This window comes from Euprymna scolopes, chromosome 6, assembly GCF_053919585.1.
Source record: "Euprymna scolopes isolate OS-2025 chromosome 6, ASM5391958v1, whole genome shotgun sequence".
In the NCBI taxonomy this organism is placed as follows: Eukaryota; Metazoa; Mollusca; class Cephalopoda; order Sepiida; family Sepiolidae; genus Euprymna; species Euprymna scolopes.
The window spans coordinates 140,286,734-140,309,559 of NC_136487.1; the positions used below are offsets into that span (position 1 = coordinate 140,286,734).

General features: G+C 33.2%; 1 protein-coding gene across 1 annotated transcript in view; it reads right to left on the reverse strand.

The window, feature by feature from the left end:
* Positions 1–22,826, reverse strand: part of LOC145277997 (zonadhesin-like) — a 441,395-nt gene that overhangs the window by 220,999 nt on the left and 197,570 nt on the right. The window contains exons 4-5 of the mRNA XM_080130167.1: positions 17,366–17,437; positions 12,754–12,822 (exon numbers count right to left, since the gene is read on the reverse strand). Coding sequence (XP_079986293.1) covers positions 12,754–12,822; positions 17,366–17,437 — 141 coding nt within the window. The remainder of the gene's footprint in view (positions 1–12,753; positions 12,823–17,365; positions 17,438–22,826) is intronic.

Here is a 22,826-nt window from a genome sequence, read left to right on the forward strand (position 1 = left end):
AAAGTAACAATAAAGTGACAATAAAGTGACAATAAAGTAATAATAAAGTAATAATAAAGTAACAATAAAGTGACAATAAAGTGACAATAAAGTAACAATAAAGTAATAATAAAGTAACAATAAAGTAACAATAAAGTAATAATAAAGTAACAATAAAGTAACAATAAAGTAATAATAAAGTGATAATAAAGTAACAATAAAGTGACAATAAAGTAACAATAAAGTGATAATAAAGTAATAATAAAGTAACAATAAAGTAATAATAAAGTAATAATAAAGTAACAATAAAGTAATAATAAAGTAATAATAAAGTAACAATAAAGTAACAATAAAGTAACAATAAAGTAATAATAAAGTAACAATAAAGTAATAATAAAGTAATAATAAAGTAATAATAAAGTAACAATAAAGTAACAATAAAGTAATAATAAAGTAATAATAAAGTAATAATAAAGTGACAATAAAGTGACAATAAAGTAACAATAAAGTAACAATAAAGTAATAATAAAGTAACAATAAAGTAATAATAAAGTAACAATAAAGTGACAGCCACGATATCAAAATATGTCATTCTGACTTCTGTTTTCATCTTGAGTGTTATTCGAACAACGTTTCCGCCGATGTAATCTCCGGCCGTCTTCAAGTGTATTTTGCTGAATTCGGGAATCTTTCTGTCGAACTCAAGAATCTACAAGGAATTTCGAATGTAATCATTTATTTAATCAAGGGGTGACATGCTCTCTTTCCGTCAAACATGACCTGGTAAAAGTCTTAAATAATTTCCAATTGTATTCTTTGTATCGCCCGCAACGAGAATTGAACCTTCGACCTCAAGAAGAGTATCACTACAATTGAATTTTATCTGGCATTTTATACGTTACACTATGGGTACAGTTACGAATTGCTAAAGAGTTTTACCCGGTCATGACTAACGGAAACACCGATTCTTGTCAGGTGCTCGACCGAGTTTCAATCTATGGTGCCTCCCTGAAAATAGCTGCAACAATCGTTAACCATTTCCTTTGCTCTCTATCAGTGCCTAAAACCAAACGAAAATTCTATGAACAAAGTTTCATTCTTAGAACTGTCCGTCTGTGGAACACAATACCGCGGGTATCTTTCCCCGCTGACTTTAACATGTCCGTTCTAAAATTTAATGTAAAAAAAATCTTATTGAGCAGTCCTTGTAAATAATCACACTCAACTCAAGTTCCACCATTATCAATCATTGCAGTGTTGCCTCTAATAATTCTAAGCAATCCTTTTTTTACATGGTAGTCACAACTTATCAAGGTCCGGAAGCCACTCGGGGATAAGGGTTATTTCGTGTACAGTAATCAATGGGATAGTATCGTAGTAATCGTTAGGATTGGAGATTTGATAAAGTGTCCTACTTAAGGGGGTCTGTTTATTAGGAAGTTGTTTATGTTGGACTTGAAGACATCCAAGTTGTAGTCAGGTGGGAAACAGACAAACGGAACAGAGTTCCACAGGCGTGTACTTCTAAGAAAGAAGCTTTGTTCATGGAACCTACGTTTTGATTTTGGCACAGATAATTTTTGACAGTGGTTTCAGCTAGACAGGTGTTTATCATGAAAGATTGACGAGGGGGACCAGAGATTGGACCTCAGACAAGCACTTGCCATGGAAGTAATGATAAAACAAAGACAGCCTCGCAACGTCTCTTCTATGGGAGAGAGGTTGCAGGGAAGAGGAAAGGGCATCCCCCACTAAGCCACTAAGTCTATTTTGTACTCTGTCAAGGCAGGATAGGCTGTTTTTAGCAGCTCCTGCCCATATGTGGCAGCAGTACTCCATCCTTGGACGTGCTTGGGTTTTATATAGATAGAGAATTGCATAAGAGATCAGAGAAGAGAGAAACAGAGATTGCTCAAGATGCAGAGGAGAGAGAATCAGAGAGAACTTTGTCATTTACGGCCTTGGATGTGTTGCCATAGATGGTCGTATCATCAGCATAGATGTCAGCCAATGATTTAAGTATGTGTTTTGGGAGATCATTGATGTAGATCAGGAAGAGAGTTGGGCCTAGGACTCCAGAATAATTAATTAATCTACGAAACTTTTTTGTTGAAAGCAAACGTACGATTTTTTATATGAAATGACTCAACAAGGTTTTAGATAACATAAGATCTAATAACCAAGTACAGAATATGTCATTGAAACTTGCCAATATTACCGCGGCATATTGACAGCTGGCTGTCTCTCATGCAGCGCAATTCAACGTCTGTGGAGTCTTTCTCTCTGGTTTCGGTGTATACTTTGGGAAGGTATTTCTAACTGGTATATAACACTAGAAATCGCCAAGTTATTCTAATTTGCGTAATAATTGCACATGAAATCATTTTTCTATCGTGTGGAAACAGATTGAAAGGAGACAATCGATTGGGGGAATAAAGAGAGCATTCAATACGATCGACATGGCATGAGAACCAAACAGGCGATCGAAGCCTTGAAAGAGAAACACGTGTTGAAAGTTGGGAACATTCTGAAAGGTTTCTACTTAACATTAGCTGTATTCGTGCACATTGTTTGACACTAAGAATTTTTGCTTATTTTTTTTTCTGCTTTTCAGGTTATTTTTTTTTTTTTACAAGGGTGTCACCACTTATCAAGGCCCAGAGGCCACTCGAGGATAAGGGTTAATAGGTATACATTAGTCATTGTGATTTTAGCATAGTAAACAGTGGGAATTTTGAAACTTGGATTACTTAGGGGGACGATTCAATTAGAACTTGTTCACATTGGACTTTTTCTTTTTTTTTCATAGGTATCAACTCATTATCAAGGCCAAGAGGCCACTCAAGGATAAGGGTTAAAGAGTGTACAGTAGAAATTGGACAATATAATAATCATTAGTAATGACAATTTGTTAAATTTGATAACTTATATGGAACGGCTCATCAAGAACTTATTTACGTTAGACTTGAAGACAACCATATTGTAGTCAGCCGGAAAGCAGGAAAACGGAAGACAATTCCACAGGCGTGCAGTTCTAATAAAAAAGCTTTGTTCATGGAATCTACGTTTAGGTTTAGGCACACAACGCGAAAGTGTTTTACTGATTATTATTTTTCGCATAGGTTCAACATGATGTCCAAAAACAGTGGTATGATTAACACAAAACGTATTAGCATACACGTATTAGCTTATTACTTTTATGTTTGCTAATATTTCGACACCATCTTTGTTCCTGTTTTTATTTTGGATAATTTATTTATTCCTTTCGACTTTAACTATGTGTTTTAGTTTTAAAAAGATTTCTAGTTTTTATGTATTATTTTCTAAATCATCTCTACCATCTCTATAGATTTGATGGTGGCCGGTTCCAGATAATTGTTATTCTACGTTGTCTTAGTGTCGTGATAACTTTCAAGTCGCCAGTTTTATATTATCTGCTATTTTAAGTTTTCCCTTCTTTGTCTTTAGAAGTGCACATTTTCTATTTCACGAGTTTTATTCTTATATTCGTGCTAAGATAATTTGAAGATATATTTATACATTTAAATATTACAGATAAATAACTAAGCTCAATGAAATTAACTAAGCTCAATGATAATAACTAAGTTCAATGATAATAACTAAGTTCAATGATAATAACTACGTTCAATGATAATAACTAAGTTCAATGATAATAACTAAGTCCAATGATAATAACTAAGTTCAATGATAATAACTAAGTTCAATGATAATAACTAAGTTCAATGATAATAGCTAAGTTCAATGATAATAACTAAGTTCAATTATAATAACTAAGTTCAATGATAATAACTAAGTTCAATGATAATAGCTAAGTTCAATGATAATAGCTAAGTTCAATGATAATAACTAAGTTCAATGATAATAACTAAGTTCAATGAAAATAACTAAGTTCAATGATAATGACTAAGTTCAATGATAATGACTAAGTTCAATGATAATAACTAAGTTCAATGATAATAACTAAGATCAAGTTTTGTCAGAGAGATGTTTCGTTTTATAACTCGGTAAATTATAGAATCGGCTCCTATATTCTCCTTGAACAATCTAGTTGGATGTTGTAGCTTTTCAGGCCGGCAATAATCAAGAAAAACACACTGTTATTATATAATTTACAGAATTAACAAAATTATATTATGAAAGTACGCGCCATATTCCGAATCGTGCTACATGGTTTACATGCAACTGCATTTATTATCTAGATAAGTCCATTTATTCCTGAAATAGGTCGATCAGCACCCTTCATTGCCAAAGGATCATGGTATTACTGTAACAATTGGAGTAGACTTTTTGTCAGCAAACCTTTTAACCCTATCCTTATATGATAGGCCCTTGAAGGGCTTATCTTTTGGCTAGCCTGTTTGGAGTCAACGTGATTGAATGCTGATTGTACGGTCTCTTTCAAACTTGATATGTCTAATAACTAAATATTCATTATAAAAGGACGAGGCCATCATGATTTTATAGTCGACACTTTCCAAGGTGGTAGTTGAAGAGACCTAACTTACGTGTAATACTTTGAGAGATTTCTCCATCAACAATTGCTAAATGTTTGAGTTATTATCAAGGATCATGTTGCGCATTAAAAGCTTCGAAGACGAAAGTGGTATCATTTGCGCTCTAGAATTTTTCTTCATAGTCTCCACCATTCTAAATGCACATTTGCCAACCTCATTTCATGCTACAGTAGTAAAAATGTCGCTATCCTGAAATTGATGAATCCATCTTTTAACTGTACTGACATCAATTGCATTGGCGTCGTAAACGTTCACAGGGCCGGTGAATGTTGTTCGGTTCAATTTTTTTCTGCGTGGAAGAATTAAATGTTGCATCTTTGCTCCTGACACACGCCCTTGACAGGTGCTGCTTTCTTATAGTCTAACACCGTCAATATTTGCAATAGAGAGATTAAATTTTCATGTCGTGAACGCATAATCCAGTCATCATAATAATGCAATTTGCAATCTCCTCAAATCCATTCAAGCGCTATAAAACATGCATTATTTTTGGAACGCGCCTCATAAATGGTTGTATAGTTTTAGTTTCCTAGACTGAACCTCCTGTGTTTATCAAAAAGTGGTCGATGAATCAACAGAACGTGTTTATAGTATGTTCATTTATACAAACATTATTGGCTACCTATATGCATACATTTTTCTGTGGTGTCTCGTTTCAGAGACATGGCTTCATTAGGTCGTACTGTCATCTTAGATAAAACTTTTTCGTATATCAAGAATTTAGCATTATTTCATCTCAAGTTGACTCTACGGCCTGATGTAGCCATTAATGTTTATATAAAAAGCATAAACATACTATGTATATATATATATATATATATATATATATATATATATATATATATATATATATATATATATATATCTTTATTCGGAGATGACGGCCGAGGTAAACACGCATGCATAATTATTTCTAAGAAAAAATAAATTATATCTTTTCTGAAGAATATGCGCATAAAACTGATTAGATATTAACATAATAATAATAATAATGATAATAATAATAATAATAATAATAACAATAATAATAATAACAATAATAATAACAACAATAATAACAATAATAATAATAATAACAGTAATAATAATAACAATAATAATAACAACAATAATAATAATAACAATAATAATAATAACTATAATAAAAATAAAAATAATAATAATAATAATAACAATAATAACAATAATAATAACAATAACAATAATAACAATAATAATAATAACAATAATAATAATAATAATGATAACAATAATAACAATAATAATAATAACAATAATAACAATAATAATAATAATAACAATAATTATAATAACAATAACAATAATAACAATAATAATAATAATAATAATAACAATAACAATAACAATAATAATAATAATAACAATAATAATAATAACAATAATGATAATAATAACAATGATAACAGTAATAATAATAATAATAATAATAATAATAATAATAATAATAATAATAATAATAATAATAATAATAATAATAATAATAATGCGATTGTTCCTGCAAAATGAAACACAACCGTAAACATTGTGCCGAAATTTTTAAATCCTGAAAAAATTCGGTAAAAAAATATATTTAGAACTTGGAATGTATCTATACTGTTATTAAAAAATATTTATAGATATAATGCACGGCTGAATGTATCGTTTTTTTTATGTAGATATTATCCAGGGTTCTTATTCTTTCTTTGAGCCGAATTTGGGTTTGATGATTATCGTTTGAGGGGTTCGTTATTTATTCTATGAATTGATAAATTTATAAAACAGTCGTTTTTATTTAAATTTCTTCTATTTTATTCATCTCTTCCTCAATACTTTTATGAGGATGAATTTCTCCGACTGTATACTTGCAAACAAAGTACGTAGTTATTGTTGTGTGATAAAAACCGGTTTTCTTTTTTTGTTGCAGACCATCCAGTTGTTGGCCGATCCAAGTTATGACAACAGAGCCATTGCAATCACCCACAAACTGCATTGCTTGATTGCCACGAATAGCAGGGACGTGCTCAGTGTGATGAAAACAAAGTTTCCGGCTACGAATATAGTATTTATTGTGGTTTCAAGTGAGAGCCACATTATGTCACCTCACATCTTCGAAGTCAGCTTGAAAGTTAACACCGAAGTTACCTGGATGTGCCGATGAGTGTGGTGGTCCTCTGGTGCAATCAGGCGGTCTCTGGCAGATCCTGGATGTGGCAACACAGCTCGGCGCTGGCCCACAAGTCCAAAGAGATCCAGACTTAGCTTCAGAAGGATTGCTACGACGTTGTACCCTACTCTCACTGTCCCCTCCTCCCCCAACCTTAACTCGCTGATCTACTTTGTTTGGTCATATGTCGAGAACATCACCAACATGACCTCTCACAACACCAAAGCTAGCCTGATCGCCACCATTCGCCGAATATTTGCCGTATTCCCGTTAGTGCTTGTGGAAAAAAAACATGCACCCAGTTTCGGACCTGTATCGAGGCGGTGATTTAGGCTGAAGGCGGCTACATTGAAGAGATGTATGCTTTACTACATAATCAAGTTATCTGAATTAATTTGTTTAATAAATATTTTAAAATAAATCTATAGTGTTGTTTTTAGGACAACAATTTTCTCGTTTCATCCTGTATATAACGCTGTTCAAGATGAAAATCTTCGCATAATAAAGCATATAATACTCACTCTCGGATTTAATTGAAACGAGAAAAACACTTGTAGTCTAATAGAAGATACTTAGAAAGGTGAAGGCTTGAAGTTCATTAAATGCATCCTGTTATTTATGCTTAACAAAGAAACTCGAAATTATTAGATTTAAAAATCGCGAAAAATTATTAAATGTTAAAGTAGAATTTTTTTTAGTTGTCTTTTCATTCCTTTATTATTCTTCCATTTGAAATTTTTGTAATTTTCATTGTTTTATAGCTGCTGATCCATTTGGTACCTGACCAATTCGAGCATAGTAGACTTTAAGTTTTCCCTGATTAAAAAATATCTTTATTATGTGGTTTTATGAACTTCAATCGTACGCTGCTAACATGAGAAACCACGCAAAGTATAAAACCGTTCTCCAAGAAAAAACGTTAGTCAGCAGTAAAATAAAGGTTTATAATTTCGACAGTGATACTGTTTTACTTCTAGGGAAATAAAGTAAAGTATATATTCCTTGTTAAAATTTAACACCGCCGAAATACATTGAAATCACTGACTCGTACTTTGAGAGAAAAAAGAAGGGGATTAATTTTTGTAGCTTCTAGGGTTGCTGAGATATTTTGCTGTTGTTTCTCGACATTTGTTCTTTGAAAGGTTCTCAGATAAAATGATCTTATACCCTTGTTGTCCGTGTTTTTGCGTCCATTTTAAGGTGCTTGATTAAAAGTTTCTCAAGAATTTCAGTCGCCCATTTTGTGGATGGCATGAATTAAAAGTTACTTTATAATCCTTCAATCCCAATGTTGTAATCCCGTAAGAGGCCAGAAAATAGACACATAGTGGAAACAAAATTTATTGAACATATTCATAAATTTGCTCTTCGGTGACGATATTTACTCATGACACATTTTATTTCGCATCAGTTTCTTACTGGAAGATGTGCAGGTTGGCGATTTTCCCCTTATCCCTAAATATTCTTATGAATTAAATGGAGGTAATTATATTGTCAGTTATGACTAGGGCTATAACAACAGCATTTTCTTTTAATTGTTTTGACTCTCGGGTATATATCCGATACAGTTAGACACGGTTAATCAACCGAGAACCACATCATTCTATATAAAAACATATAAGATATTAACGGATACACACTCGAGAGCCAAAACAACCAAAAGAATATGCTGTTGTCCTAGTCCTAGTTATTACTCTTGACTTCTACAAAAATGAATGTCTAAAAGTGCATTATGTTTTTAAATAAATTTAAAAAAATAAAAATAAAATAATAATAATAATAATAATAATAATAATAATAATAATAATAATAATAATAATAATAATAATAATAATAATAAAACCTGTTCCACTAAATAATTTGTTTAAAGTCATCAAAATTACTTTCCGTTTCTTCGTAAACAAGTGAGTCTTTTTTTTTCATTTACACCTTGTATTTACTACTCGTCCAACAAATGAACTTTTCGTTATTATTTCTGTTAAACACGATCACTTAAATAGGGTAAAACTAATGAACATATATCTAAGGAAATTGCTAAACCTCTAGAGGAAGACTTCCATCTGTAGTGGAATGGGACTGTAACTGTTGAGTAACGTTTAATGCTGCCAATACTAAGCACATTTCCTTTAATAATAACAAGAAAATTTCTCAAACACTGATTGCCATGGCTAATGATACACTGCCTAAAAGTAGTTCTCTCAAGCTCCTATAATTACTATTTACTGCCAACATGAATTGGAACAAATACATTGAGGCAATTGCTGGGGCTGCTGCGAGGAAAGTGGGCTCTCTCTACCGTGCTAAAAAGCTACTCACATCTGATAGTATCCTGTACCTCTACAAGGCCACGGTTCGTCCATGGATGGAGTATTGTTGCCACATCTGGGCCGGTGCATCTGCCACTAGTCTCTCGATTCTAGACTGGATTCAAAAAAGAGTCGCCAATTTAGTAGGTCCTAAACAATAAACTAAATACCAACCTCTGTCCCATCGCTAAAATGTGACATCATTGTGCCTGTTTTCAAATATTTCAATGGCAAGTGCTTTGACGAACTCCAAGCACGAGACAATACCCTTGACAAACCCGACAAACAGCAAAATCCCACCTGTAGAGATCCCTAGAAGCTGTAAAGCCTTCTACTCGAATAGCTTTTTCCTTTGGACTGCTGCTCTTTTGAATTCCTGCCCGGGCCACTGCTTTCCTGACTGTACTGCCACGCAGACAGTCAAGTGTAATATGAACAGACAGCTCGCTGCCCAACTCCATAAATAGTATCCCTGCCAATCTGGTCCCAAATAGAAGCCCCTTACGACCAAGTGACCCCGTGCCTTGTTTGGAGTGAAACGTCAATAAATCTTCTTTTTAATTGGGTCTAACTGAGAAAGTAGATAGTTAATTAAATGACATGCCTTTGTAACATGGTAACAATTTGAAGTTAGAGCTAACTGCTGCAAAAAAAATATTGGCGAAGTTAGAACGTTTTGTAAGGTCAGAAGATAATTAGCTCTTGTATCCCTATACGAGGATTTTCTAGTCATAATAACTTCCATATTAAGTAACTTGATATCCATATATTAAAAACGTCATCTGTCTCATTTTTCTTCATGAAGACCCAAGCATTGTCCCATATTTATTAATAATAATGCCTATCCTTGTTTTATCGTTATTTCCATGGCAGGTGTTCGTCTGAGCTCCAATCTCTGGTCTCCCCCTCGCCAATCTTTCACGAAAAACACCCGTCTAGCTGAATCCATTGTGAAAAATTTCCCCCACTCTTTATCTGTGCCTTAATCAAAACGTGGATTCGATGAACAAAGCTTCTTTCTTAGAACTGCACGCCTGTGGAACTCTGTTCCGTCTGCCTGCTTCCCACCTGACTACAACTTGAATGTCTTCAAGTCCAACGTTAACAAATTCCTAATGAACCGCCCTCTTAAGTAAACACTTCATTAAATCTCCACACTAACGTACTGTACTGGCAATAACCCTTATCCCTGAGTGGCTTCCGGGCCTTGGTAAGTGGTGACCACCGTGTAAAAAAAATAAAATAAATAATACCAACTATGCTTGTAATATAATTTTATTTTATATACCACGACATTATCTGTCTATGTAATACTAAAGCTCTGACAACATTGTTTGCTTATTTGCGCATTGACTGTTTTAAATAGTGGGAGATATGGAAAATTAGACCAGAAGCGAAGAAAGATAATATGAGATGCAGATTATGTAAATAACTAAATGACGCAAATGAAGAAGAAAAGAAACATCTTAAAGTTATAGTTGTACTAATAGAAAGACATTCTAAATATCAACGTTTTGTCATCGTAGCAAGGCGGAGTTTAACCTAGTACTGTCATAGTTATCCTCACTGATAGAAAATTGGGGGGGTGTCTTTCTTTGATTGTCTACTGCCTGCAAAAAAATGAGACAAGCGCAGAAATGCAAATCTATGCGCATTATACAACCAAAACTCCTCTGTGTAATCTGCCCTAAGTTCTCCCCGACTTCGTATACAGCCGTTGTGAATATCAGAGGTACAGACCTTCAATCTTGCAGGCATAGCAAGGGACAGATAACTGAGATAATATCGAGGCATGATCTGTGTGGTGCTGGTACATAGGTCTGATTCAATCGCCATCACGAGTATATTTTGATTTATAAGAAGGCGTATATAAATAAATAACGTAAATAAAGAAGAAACAGCTTATAAAGTAGTAATATAGAGTTTAGGGCTGGAGAAAAGTACACATTGATCCTCATTTGTGACTGGGCAACGCCAGGTGAGGCTTCTAGTAAAGTATACCATTTATTATCATACTTTTTGAAAGAATCGCCTATCTATTTAATCCAAATTTATTTGATATAGTTCTTTTTCATAATTAAACCATATGCAAGTTCTTCAAAGGGGTATGCATCCGCTTGATTTAAGGAGCTAATAATAATAATTCTGATTTCGTTTATCAACGTCTCTCTGGAAAGGGATGGGATTCATTTTCAGAGGATTTCCCTCAATCCCGGCTCCAAACCAGGAGCTTCAAAGATCAAGTGTTTTTCTAAGGTGGTTGGTGGTACCTACAATTGCAGAGGTCTGAAAGCCACCTAAAACATCGGGAATTTGTAGTTTTTTCAATTGTCCTTCCAGACGACTTGATACTACTCCTAGTGTACCAACTACAACCGGGATTAATAATAATAATAATAATAATAAGAAGAAGAAGAAGAAGAAGAAGAAGAAGAATAAGAAGAAGAAGGAGAAGAAGAAGAAGAAGAAGAAGAAGAAGAAAGAAAGAAAGAAAAAAATTAAAGAACTTACACCACAAACGCAAGCGCTTCGAAAGTTCAATAGGAAAACGGGGTTCAAATTTGAACTTTTAGATGCGAATTAGTAATTCGTATTATTTGGATTATTCAGACCAGTTGTTCTTATCTTTATTGTTCTTTTCACAACGGTTTGGTCGATGTAACATCTGATATTCTTTAGGTGTATCATGTCGAATTTGGGAATCTTCTGTCGATCTTGAGACGCTTTCTGTCGAACTTTAGAATCTGCACGGATTTCGAATGGAACTCTTTATTTAATCCTCGGGTGGATAGCGTGCTCTCGTTCCGCAAGTGTTACATTTCACTCTGATGATGAAACGATGATGAGAACGGCCGGGTCGTGAATTTCGTTTAAGTCTACTTAACTTGAAAATACTTAAACACTCGTCAGTGGAATAGAAATCACACGCAGCTGATTATAAAAATATTCGTTATTTATTTCTGTACATTTAACTTTTAATGATAGATTGACGGGTTGGTGGGTGGTTTGTAAAGACTGTGTTTCTCCCCACTCGTGTTGTTGTCCCGTGTCTCGTTGTATGTCCCTTTTTATGTGGCCTGGAATGACGATTTCCAATCGGCCGATATTTCAATCGCATTGTTTCGCAAAAATGTGGTCACTCGCTTTGATGTCATCTCACGGTCTCTCTTAAACATGTGACCGACTTTTTTGTTTGTCGTTCTTGACCACACGAAGATACTGGGAGGCTCTTATGCAACACAAGGACACGTGGCGTAGTGTATAAAGTAGTTGGTAAGATTCAGTTGTAAATTATACTTTTCTGGAGGATGAACGTCCAACCCTTAGTGCGAGCGACAATCCAAATACAATTGCGAATTACTTCTACCCGGTCATGGCTGATGGAATGAGAGCAAGGTACCTTTGTGGATTAAATAAAGGTCTCCGTTCGAAATTTCGTGCAGATTCCCGAGTTCGACTAAATGATTTCTGAGTCCGGCAAGGTATACCAAAAGAAGGTCAAAGGTTACATCAACCGAAACGTTGAGAAAATAACATAGAAGATAAGAACAATAGTCCGAAGAATCCAAATAATAAGAAAGCCTACTTCTGAAAACATGAAAGATGTTGTTCATGACTCGGAAGAGCATTACTCTATCTCAAAAATTTCTAAGATTTCTACTCAGGCCCGTGTGAATTATAATTAAATTAGTCGCATACAAGGTTGTATGCATTGATTTTCTTCTAATATAGTCACATCACTCAGAAGCATATATTTTGGTCTACTCACCGTTTTGATTGTTACCCAAGAAAGGAAAATTTAGTTTCATTCCATGGGAACTACTCGATTTCAATTTGTCTGAAAAAGAAAAGCGAAAGTATTACTTCTCGGTAAAAGAGTGCGTATAAAAAAAACAATATATATATATATATATATATATATATATATATATATATATATATATATATAAAAGTGAACGTGTCTGTCTGTGTGTCTGTGTGTCTGTGTACATTTCCCTACGCAATAACTCTGTCAATTTTTAGTCTATAGACTCGAAATTTGAAATACCGGGTACTGAGATATGGGAAAATCGATGTGACGGGTGTCAGCCAGAAATTTGGCTGTTAAGGGGTCAAATTTCAACGATTTGACCTTTAAGAACTCTACCAAACTCCTCCGACAATTTTGGGTCTAGACACTTGAAATTTTAGATATAGGTTCCTTGAACCTGGATCTAACTTAATAAAGTGATTTGAGCCCGAAACTATAAATTTTAAGGGGTCATAATAGGGGTCAAAGTTTAAAAAAATTAACCATTTTTTTTGTTTTTTTGCTTTTTTTGCACAGCATACACCTCCAAACACCCGAGCAACGCCGGGCACCCCTGCTAGTATATATATATATATATATATATATATATATATATATATATATATATATATATATATATATATATATATATGCGTATTAGTCCTCGCGCAAAAGAGCAGGATAAAAATGTTTAAATAATAATAATAATAATAATAATAATAATAATAATAATAATAATAATAATAATAATAATAATAATAATAATAATAATAATAATAATAGAATAACAATAACAAAGACTTTCGCTGGCGAGAACTACTATTGACCGTAACCAGTTATACACTCCTTTTGAAAATTTCATCTCTATTTTTCTCGTTATGTACTGAATATTTGTTAATGAAACCTATATGAAATATGTTCCTTATTAAATTTTAAAGATTTTCTATTCTGAAAGAAGTTTTTAAAAAATGCAATCTAAAAAAGTTATTTTAAAGTTTTTGTTTAAAAAAATCAGATTTTCTCATTATTCAGACCTGTATTACAAAGGGGGGTGCAAAAATGAGTTGTGGTGTGAGGAGAAATACAAACTGAAATAGAGAGAAGAAGAGTTTTAAAATATAATCTCAAAAAGATAAGATACAAGTTAGAAAAGCATTTCATCCAAGGCATGAAAATTGTTAAACAAAATGTTTTTACTATAGGCTTTAAAAATAAAGGTACAAGATTCAATTTGAAATTTATTTATCTTCAAAGTGCACTTTTATAAATTTTACAAAGGTATAAAAATGTAATTTAAATTGAATCAAAAAATTACCTTGGATTTATTTTATGTAATGTACATTTTGTTGCAATTTAAAAACATTATCTTTCATCTAACAATTAATGATATAGATATAAAATTTTCAATGATTTTCTTTAAATAGTGCAACAGAATGTATATTACATAAAATCCAAGGTAAGAAAAAAAAATGAATTGGACAATTTTTATGAAACTTTAAGAATATTAAAATTAAAATTCAGAGAGAAGTCACTAATTTAATTTAAGTTTCATGAATAAATATTTATTTTGTTATATGATTTTTTTAATGACAAAAAATGTTTTTTTCTATTTCTATATAGTTTGCTTTCCATTTTTCTGTTTTTTTGTTCTAGTCAAGAGACATATTTAGCTTTTTAAATGATAAACCAATGATACATAATAAATGTTATTTAATGATATTGGCTGCGATTATATTGGCGCTGCGTTTCGGCACGTTTCGGCGTTTTACGTAAATTGTCCGAACAATTCAGACGATAGCAAAGTTTTTATTTCTATTCTTATATAAAAGTCACTTTGTGTATGTGTGAGAGTTCTTTTTTCATAGGTTCCGAAACGGCTGAGCCTATTTTTTGCAAATTCAGTTTGGCAATTTAGATATATTTTGTACAGAAATTCTTCCGATTTGTATCGAAAATCGAAAAAATCCGATCTTAATAATAGTATTTTCTCCCTTATAACAAAGAAGAATGTTTACAGGCGAATATTTTACGTTATATCGGCCAAGGGAAATAATAAAATTTCAGCAAATAATTTTCGAAAATCGAAAAAATCCGATCTTAAAAGTAGTGTTTCTCTCTTCTAGAGAAAAAGAATAGTTTACGTTAAACAGGCCAAGGGAAACAATAAAATTTCAGTAAATCATTTCTTCTTACAAAAACAAATGTATTTACATCCAGAGATATAGCTTAGTGGTAGAGCATTCGCCTACAGATCGAATTATCCTCTGTTCAAGCCCGGTTGTACCTCACCATTTTATTTGAATTTTTCATTATTAATGGGTTTAATTTACAATAAAAGAATAGTTACCATTTAAAATTGCCGCAAATCATTTTTTCGTTGGTATATTATCAAACTAAACATTAATCAGAACTGACTTTTCCAGGGCATTTATCGTTAAGCCCAAATATCAGATGACGGAAACAAACACAGACAGAATTTGATGAACGACATTATCATTATTATTTATTTATCTATTTATTTATTACGAATTAATCCACCGGACAAATTATTCCTCGTAATATATAATAATAAATAGAGGATAAAATTTATATTTATATATACGCAATCAGCATAAATTAAAATATTATGTTTAAGCTTATTGTACGACCTGACAAAGCTGGGCGGCCAACTAGTTCTGTATAAGTATCAAACGGTCAGAATTATTTAGGGTGTTTTTTCAGATTTTTATTAAAATAATACTTGTCTTTACCAAACTGTTGCGATCATTTTGTAATTTGATACTTGGAAATCGCTAAATGATGGACAGAAAATTTAAATAATATTTATATAAATATTAATATCATTATCCTTGTTTCTGTAACTTTAATACAACTTGAGTGATAGACATTTAGTGAAACAATAATATAGTCATGTGTTTTGTGAAATAGATTTACAGGACGAGAAGCATTGCATTGGTTGTGAATCAGCAGCCACCAAGTACAATGGAATATATAATAGACTTATTAGTCCATTAAAAACCTGCAAAGATTATAGGCCATTATAATATATATATATATATATATATATATATATATATATATATATATATATATATATATATATATATATATATATATATACACACACAGGGTGGAACGATAAAATTGTGGGCCAAAAGAAAAAAGACTACAGATTTATTTAAAAACATTTATTGAAAAAATCAATTCAGGTAACTTGATTATGTAGTAGAGCTGATATCTATTCAATGTAGCCGCTTTCAGCCTCAATAACCGCCTCATTACGTGTCCGGAACTAAGAGCATACCTTTTTCACAAGCGCCGGCGTGAGCTCGGCGAATACTTGACGGATGGCGGAGATCAGGATGGCTTTGGTATTGTAGGAGGTCATGTTAGTGATGTTCTCGACGTATGACCAAACAAAGTAGTCACGCGGGCGTAAGTCGCGGGAGGGGGGGCAGTGAGAGAAGGGTACAAAGTTATAGCAATCCTTCTGAAGCCAAGCCTGGATCTATTTGGATTTCTGCCACACCAAGAGTCTTCCAGTGGCCACCTGACTGCACCAGAGGATGAGATCACCACACTCTTCAGCACATTTAGGTACACTTTGGACTTTCAAGCCGAATCCAGAAAATCTGAGATAGCATGATGCGGCCATCACTTGAAACCACGCCAAAGACAATAACCGTGCCCTCAAGCGTTGAACTGTCCGGATTTGCATTTTGAGGGTGCTGGAAATGGTTCTTTTGTAATAACCTGGATCAATAGAGAGCAGAAGTTGTACAGCGTTGCATTTTCGATCTCGCTTGTTGAACATTGTGTCACTTTCAGACATAATAGAAGGCTCCTATTGCTCTTAGTATTTGTACACAACTGGTCAACTAGTAGATGGTCTGCAAAAAAAAAAAGAAAAAGAAAACCGGTTTTCATCAAACAGAAGTCATTTTTCTAGGGCGACAATTTTATCGTTCCACTTTGTATAACTATATATATATGTGTGTGTGTGTGTGTGTGTGTGTGTGTGTGTGTGTGTGTGTGTGTGTGTGTGTGTGTGTTTAATGCCAAATTTGGGATAAAGATGGTATGCCAAATTTTGGATAAAGATTGTATTGTGTTGACTAATCTTTATGAATCAATACTAATCCCCACCTGTTCATCGAATGGGTATCATAATACTTAGTTTTCTGCACTTCGTAATAACAAAGGTATGAAATTTAAGTCAGATCGACTCAGTAGTTTCCGGGAAATCTTCTAAAATAAATGTGGTATTGTGGTGACTAATCCCTATTAACCTTTTTTTTTAGTTCGAACTGTGCATCTGACGGATATAATAATTCTTATGTCACTTCACATTGTCATAAAAAGCTCTATACAAAATTTCAGTCAGATCGACGCAATAATTTTCGAGAAAAAGTGGAACTGATAGACAGAAGGACTAAAAGAACAATAACAGTTTTCTTTCATTTCCCCGAATCCTTCTTGATAAAGCGTTGTAATCCTTGTAAGTTTCTTCTAGTAGATTGTGATGTATTTCTTGTTATGTTAGAAGAATCCACTATTTATCCTTTCAATCGCATATTGTGTAATCACTTACCTCGATTTGACTGGATTGCATTTACTCTTTTTCTAAAGTTATCCAGAAAGTTCGACTTTTTCTTGGAAATACCTGAAAAGAAAATAATTATTAATTACATTTTCTTTACACAATAAAGACATTCGACTGCTCCATTCGATTTTTTCTAATCGATTGCTTAATTAGACATAAGTCATTTTTCATCCGGTATTACTTTATTAATACTGGTGTATATGTTTTGTTTTGTGTTTTTACCTTTTTATGAGAAATGAGAAGATAGGAAAATTAAAAGAGAATAACAAGACGAAACAAGAGGAAAGGAAGTACAGAATGTAGAGTAAACGCCCATTTTTTTTATCGAAAAACGCGATCTCATATAATCAGAAAAAAATTGCAATTAATAAAATACAACGAAAAGAAGGTGCTCCTTAAATCAGGATTAATTGAAGCATGCGAAAAGTTAAGTAAAAGACTGGAACAGGAAATTACTCCCAAAAGCTTCCCAGGAAGAAAGCGTATACCAGAGCACATAACTCAACGAGCAATAACCAGCAGGAGTTAAACATATCAAAGAAATGGTGAACGAGGATGAAATAAAACCTATCTCAAAGGAACGAAGATAAGATAAAATTAACCATCAGGGGTCGAACATATCAAATAAATTATGAACAAGGACAAAATAAAAACCATATCCCTAAGGAACGAAAACAGGAGAAATTATTTAGCAGGAGTAGAACACATCGAAGTAATCATGAACGAGGACAAAATGAAGCTCATAACCCTAAGTTACAAAAAAAAACATATTAGAAAAAGACATAAACAAACTCTCCTTCATATATGAGTAGATACTATTATACTAATTGGTAATATATAAGAATGAGTCATATTAGCTGAGTTATTATTTAAATAATACATGTTTAGTATGAGATAAATCATGCGTAATATATTGAGTGTGTATTTATTTGCTTCCCCACTGTGCAAATAAGGCAAAAGGCCGTTTTTAATGTGGAGAGATTGGGGAAATGGGAACAAGAAGTAGTAAGGTAGTTAGGTAGTGATACAACATGATCAATAATGTTAGAAGTTGGATGAGGATACATTATTTAAGAGGACGTCTCAATAAGAATATATTCGTATTAGATTTGAAAATGACCATGCTATATTAAGCCAGAAAGCAGCCACACGGTATTGCTTCACAGGCGGGCAATTCTAGGAAAGAAACTCTGCTCTTGGAATTTTCGTTTAGTTTTAGACATAGATAGAGAGTGGTGAAAGTTGTTGAGAGTTGTGGTATTGATTTTTTTTTCTATTTAGCATACTTTACATTTTTTATTTTTATTGATCCAAATAATCAAGTTTAGATTAAGGGCTATTTTTCGTGAAATGCTTTTGACTCCTGATGGGGGAGTGCGGTATGAGACCAATGATTTCGACGATCGTTTTTATAACCACCGGCTGTGCTAACCAACCAATGAAAATCTTCCAAAGTTACTATAAAAATTGTCGAATTTTGGATTCAATCAGTTCACAGTTAACTACGTCACAGACCGCATTTGATTCTTGGCCGCCATCTTTGTTACTAGCAATTACTTTACATTCAGTATTGGGACTACACTGCTTCTCCACCGCACAAACAGAATGGTGCGGCGTATAAAATCAACAGTAGGTCCTTTGAAAAGCCAGCGGAGTGTTCAAAATGTATGTTTCTGTTTAGAACACAACTGAACCATGATACTTGACGTTTTCATTTTAAATTTAATTCAAGCCGTGATGTAATATTTTTTTATAAAATTAGTAGTACGTTGTTTGATAAGACAGAGGCGCGTTCGAAATGAATATTCTTGTTTAGGGCATAATTGAATCACGATACTTTACTTTTTAATTTTTAAATTGAATTCAAGCCATTATATAAAAATAAATTTATAAAATCAACAATAGTTTATCCACAGTTCAATGTAGACTACAATGTATTATGGATTAAATTACTACGAGAAGGCATATGAAGTTTACAATGTATTAAGGCATATGAAGTTTACAATGTATTAAGGCATATGAAGTTTACAATGTATTAAGGCATATGAAGTTTTCTCTCGGTGCATTGTTGTGGGTTCTCAACTAGAGCATGCAATCAATCGATTTGATTGAAAAATGGGAAATTCCATCGATTTCGATGACAATAAATGTATGATGTCGAACATTCATTGATATTCCTTTAATCCGAGAAAGGAGTTGTTAAATTATATTTCAGTTAATGGCGAAAACAAGAAATAGTCATGTAAAATTGCACAAGTGTAATTTTTAAATCAGGATCGTCTGCAGACTAATTTAATAGCTGAATAGTAAGAACAAAGGAAAATATTTTGGGAGGAACTGAACCACGAATAACCATGACTAATAGCATCTTATCTGATATCGCTTACTTCAAATCCCTCAACTTAAGTTGAGGGATTTGAAGTAAACCACAAGCCACATGAACTGAAACCAATACATTGAGGACATTGCAAAGGCTGCTGCAAAGAAGGTGGGCTCCCTCTATTGTGCTCTAAAATTACTCCCACCTGAGCGAGTATTCCACGCCAACATTCGCCTATGTATGGATTATTGTTCCCACATCTGGGCGTTTTGTATATCTACCACTAGGTTCTCCCTTTTGAACAGGGTGCAAAAAGAGTATGCAATCTGATAGGTTTCGCACTGTCAACTAAGCTCCAATCCCTGCTATATCACTGCAATGTTGATTCCCTGTGCTTGTTTTGCAAGTATTTCAATGGAATCTGCTTTCAAAAACTTATCGCACTCGTCCTCCCTCGACGTCCATAACCCCGACAAACCCGACAAAATCCGCTCCCTTCATTGTTGAGGCTCTAGATATCGGAAAGTCTTCTCCTCTTCTTTCTTCTAACTGCTAGATAACTGAATTTTCTGCTTCTCTGATTCTACAGGCATGCAGAAATTTTAATGTAATGTAAACCAACATTTCGCTGAAAATGGTCCCAAATGGTCAAAATTACGTTCAGGTGGCAATGTGTCTTGTTTAGGGTGAACATGACTAGATAAAAAATAAGCTAACACGTTTCTTATCAATTATATGAATACTTTTAAAATAAGGAACAGCAAAAGAATAATATAGTCCAAAAAAACTATTATCAGGAATCGGCTTACAGCTTATAGATGATGTCAGATGACGTAATCAAAAGATATTTAACGTGGCCTTGTAGACATAAATAAGGAGCGAAGAGTGAAATAAGTGAACAGATGTCTGACACTTTTGACTTTCACCAGCGGATGTTAAGAATCTTTTTGCTTCCACAAGCGGATGTTAAAAATCTTTTTTCTTCCACAAGCGGATGTTAAGAATCTTTTTGCTTGCACCAGCGGATGTTAAGAATCTTTTTGCTTCCACCAGCGGATGTTAAGAATCTTTTTGCTTCCACCAGCGGATGTTAAGAATCTTTTTGCTTCCACCAGCGGATGTTAAGAATCTTTTTGCTTCCACCAGCGGATGTTAAGAATCTAGCCATGCATGTGATGCCTGGATTTTACAATAATAAAATATAAGCAATAAAATGATTTTTCCTTTATTTTTGATTTTTCATTTTTACTGTAACACGTTTGTCATTTTCAGAAACAAGTAAAAGAACGCGGCGTAACTGAACCTACTTATGATTCTCTCGTTCTCTGCCATTTTTGTTTCCCTATCATTGTATAGAGCAAAGATGTATTATGTTTCATAATTATATGGTGATATTTAGAATAGAAACCCATATTTAAAAAATTGTAAATATGTATCAAATAAAAATTATAAAAAAATCGATTGATTTCATTTCGCACTTTGGTAATAATACTCTGTAATAAAATATGAGATCGTTTTAATATAGAGAATTGGTAATTCTATCTTTAAATGAAGCACGGAACAGTGGTGAAATGGCAACAGTATATCTTAATAACATATGAAACACTTTCTATGTTCCCAATTGCTCCAATGTCAGATTTTAAGGCTCCATACTCACTCATAATGTTCTGCAAGATCATGTATATTTAAGTTACAAATCTTGCATCACATTTTTTAATGAACTATACAAAGAAAGACATTTGATTTGGTTCTATTTTTATTTATTTTTATTTAATTTAATTAGTCCCATGTTTTCTTCTCTGCAATCTCATTCTCACATATCTGATGTTACTAGTCTCAGTCTTTTCAACAAATACAGGGTGGCCCACTGAAAAGTAGCCCAATCTATCTAATCTTTTTCTTTAATGACCCACTGACACCACAGGACAAAATGTAATTCTTTTTCCAACAAGATGGCGCTACATGCCACACGTCTCACAGATAAGATGTTTACGGAAGAGTGAACAATACGCAAAGGGTTATGGCCACCACGTTCCCCGGACTTGTCATCATGTGATTTCTATCTTTGAGGGACTTTAAAACAAAAAGTTCATGCAAATAATCCTCACAATCTAGACCAACTAAAGGAGAACATTACCAACGCTATCAGGAGAATCACCAGAGAAGATCTACAGGCAGTATCTGCAAACGTTGTTAAACGTGCCCAGAAATGCATAGATGCCAACGGGGAACACTTCCAGCATCTTTTATAACACTACAGGTAATTTAAACAATAAAAGAATGTTCCTCCTCTCTACTACGTTACTGTACTATTATGGCTCGTGTTCTCCAGAATTGTTGATCTATTACCTACTTCTTATGATCCAACTCGTTTGACTCGTCTGATTTAGAAATCCTCATCAATTCGCTGTTTTGATACCCATTGTAATACAGCTTCCTATTCTAAAGAACTGCAGAATTATGGATTTATCTTCGTAATGAATGTTTTGTTCCAACTTATAACCTTCGTCTTTTCAAAACTAAGATCAATAGTCATGTCCTCTAGTTGCAATAACCGGATTTTATTTTTGTTAACTCCTTACATAAAGTGGCTTCAAGCGTTGTCTGGAGCCATAGCTATTAAATATCTTTGGTGTAGTTTTACAACTGTAACTAAATTATCGTTTCATTTATTGAGAGCCTTATACATGGCTACCTGGCGTAAAATAACTAAAACTAAAAAAAAAAAAGAAAAAAACTAATCACCAAATAAGTGTCCAAACAGTGTTCTGCCGAGTTTTATTAATATCAATTCTTTAATCCTAATTGTTCCTTCCCTGCGTTACCCGGAAATATTAATACTTTCACTTGCGTGTCCATCTTGGCAAGAAAACCTGAGGAACACAAGATGATTATTAACAAATCGACTCGTTCTGGTGTTGTCTGCAGATATTTATACTTTTATGTTTATGTCGCATTATCAAGGAAAGACTTTTATTGACTAGCTGACCTTAATCGTTTTTACATCAAGAATTGGTAATTCTATCTTTTAATGGGGTATGAAACAATTTACTATGTGGTGAGTTGGTATATTTTAATAACATATGAAGCACTTTCTTTGAATAGTTAGTAATTCAATCTTTTAATAAA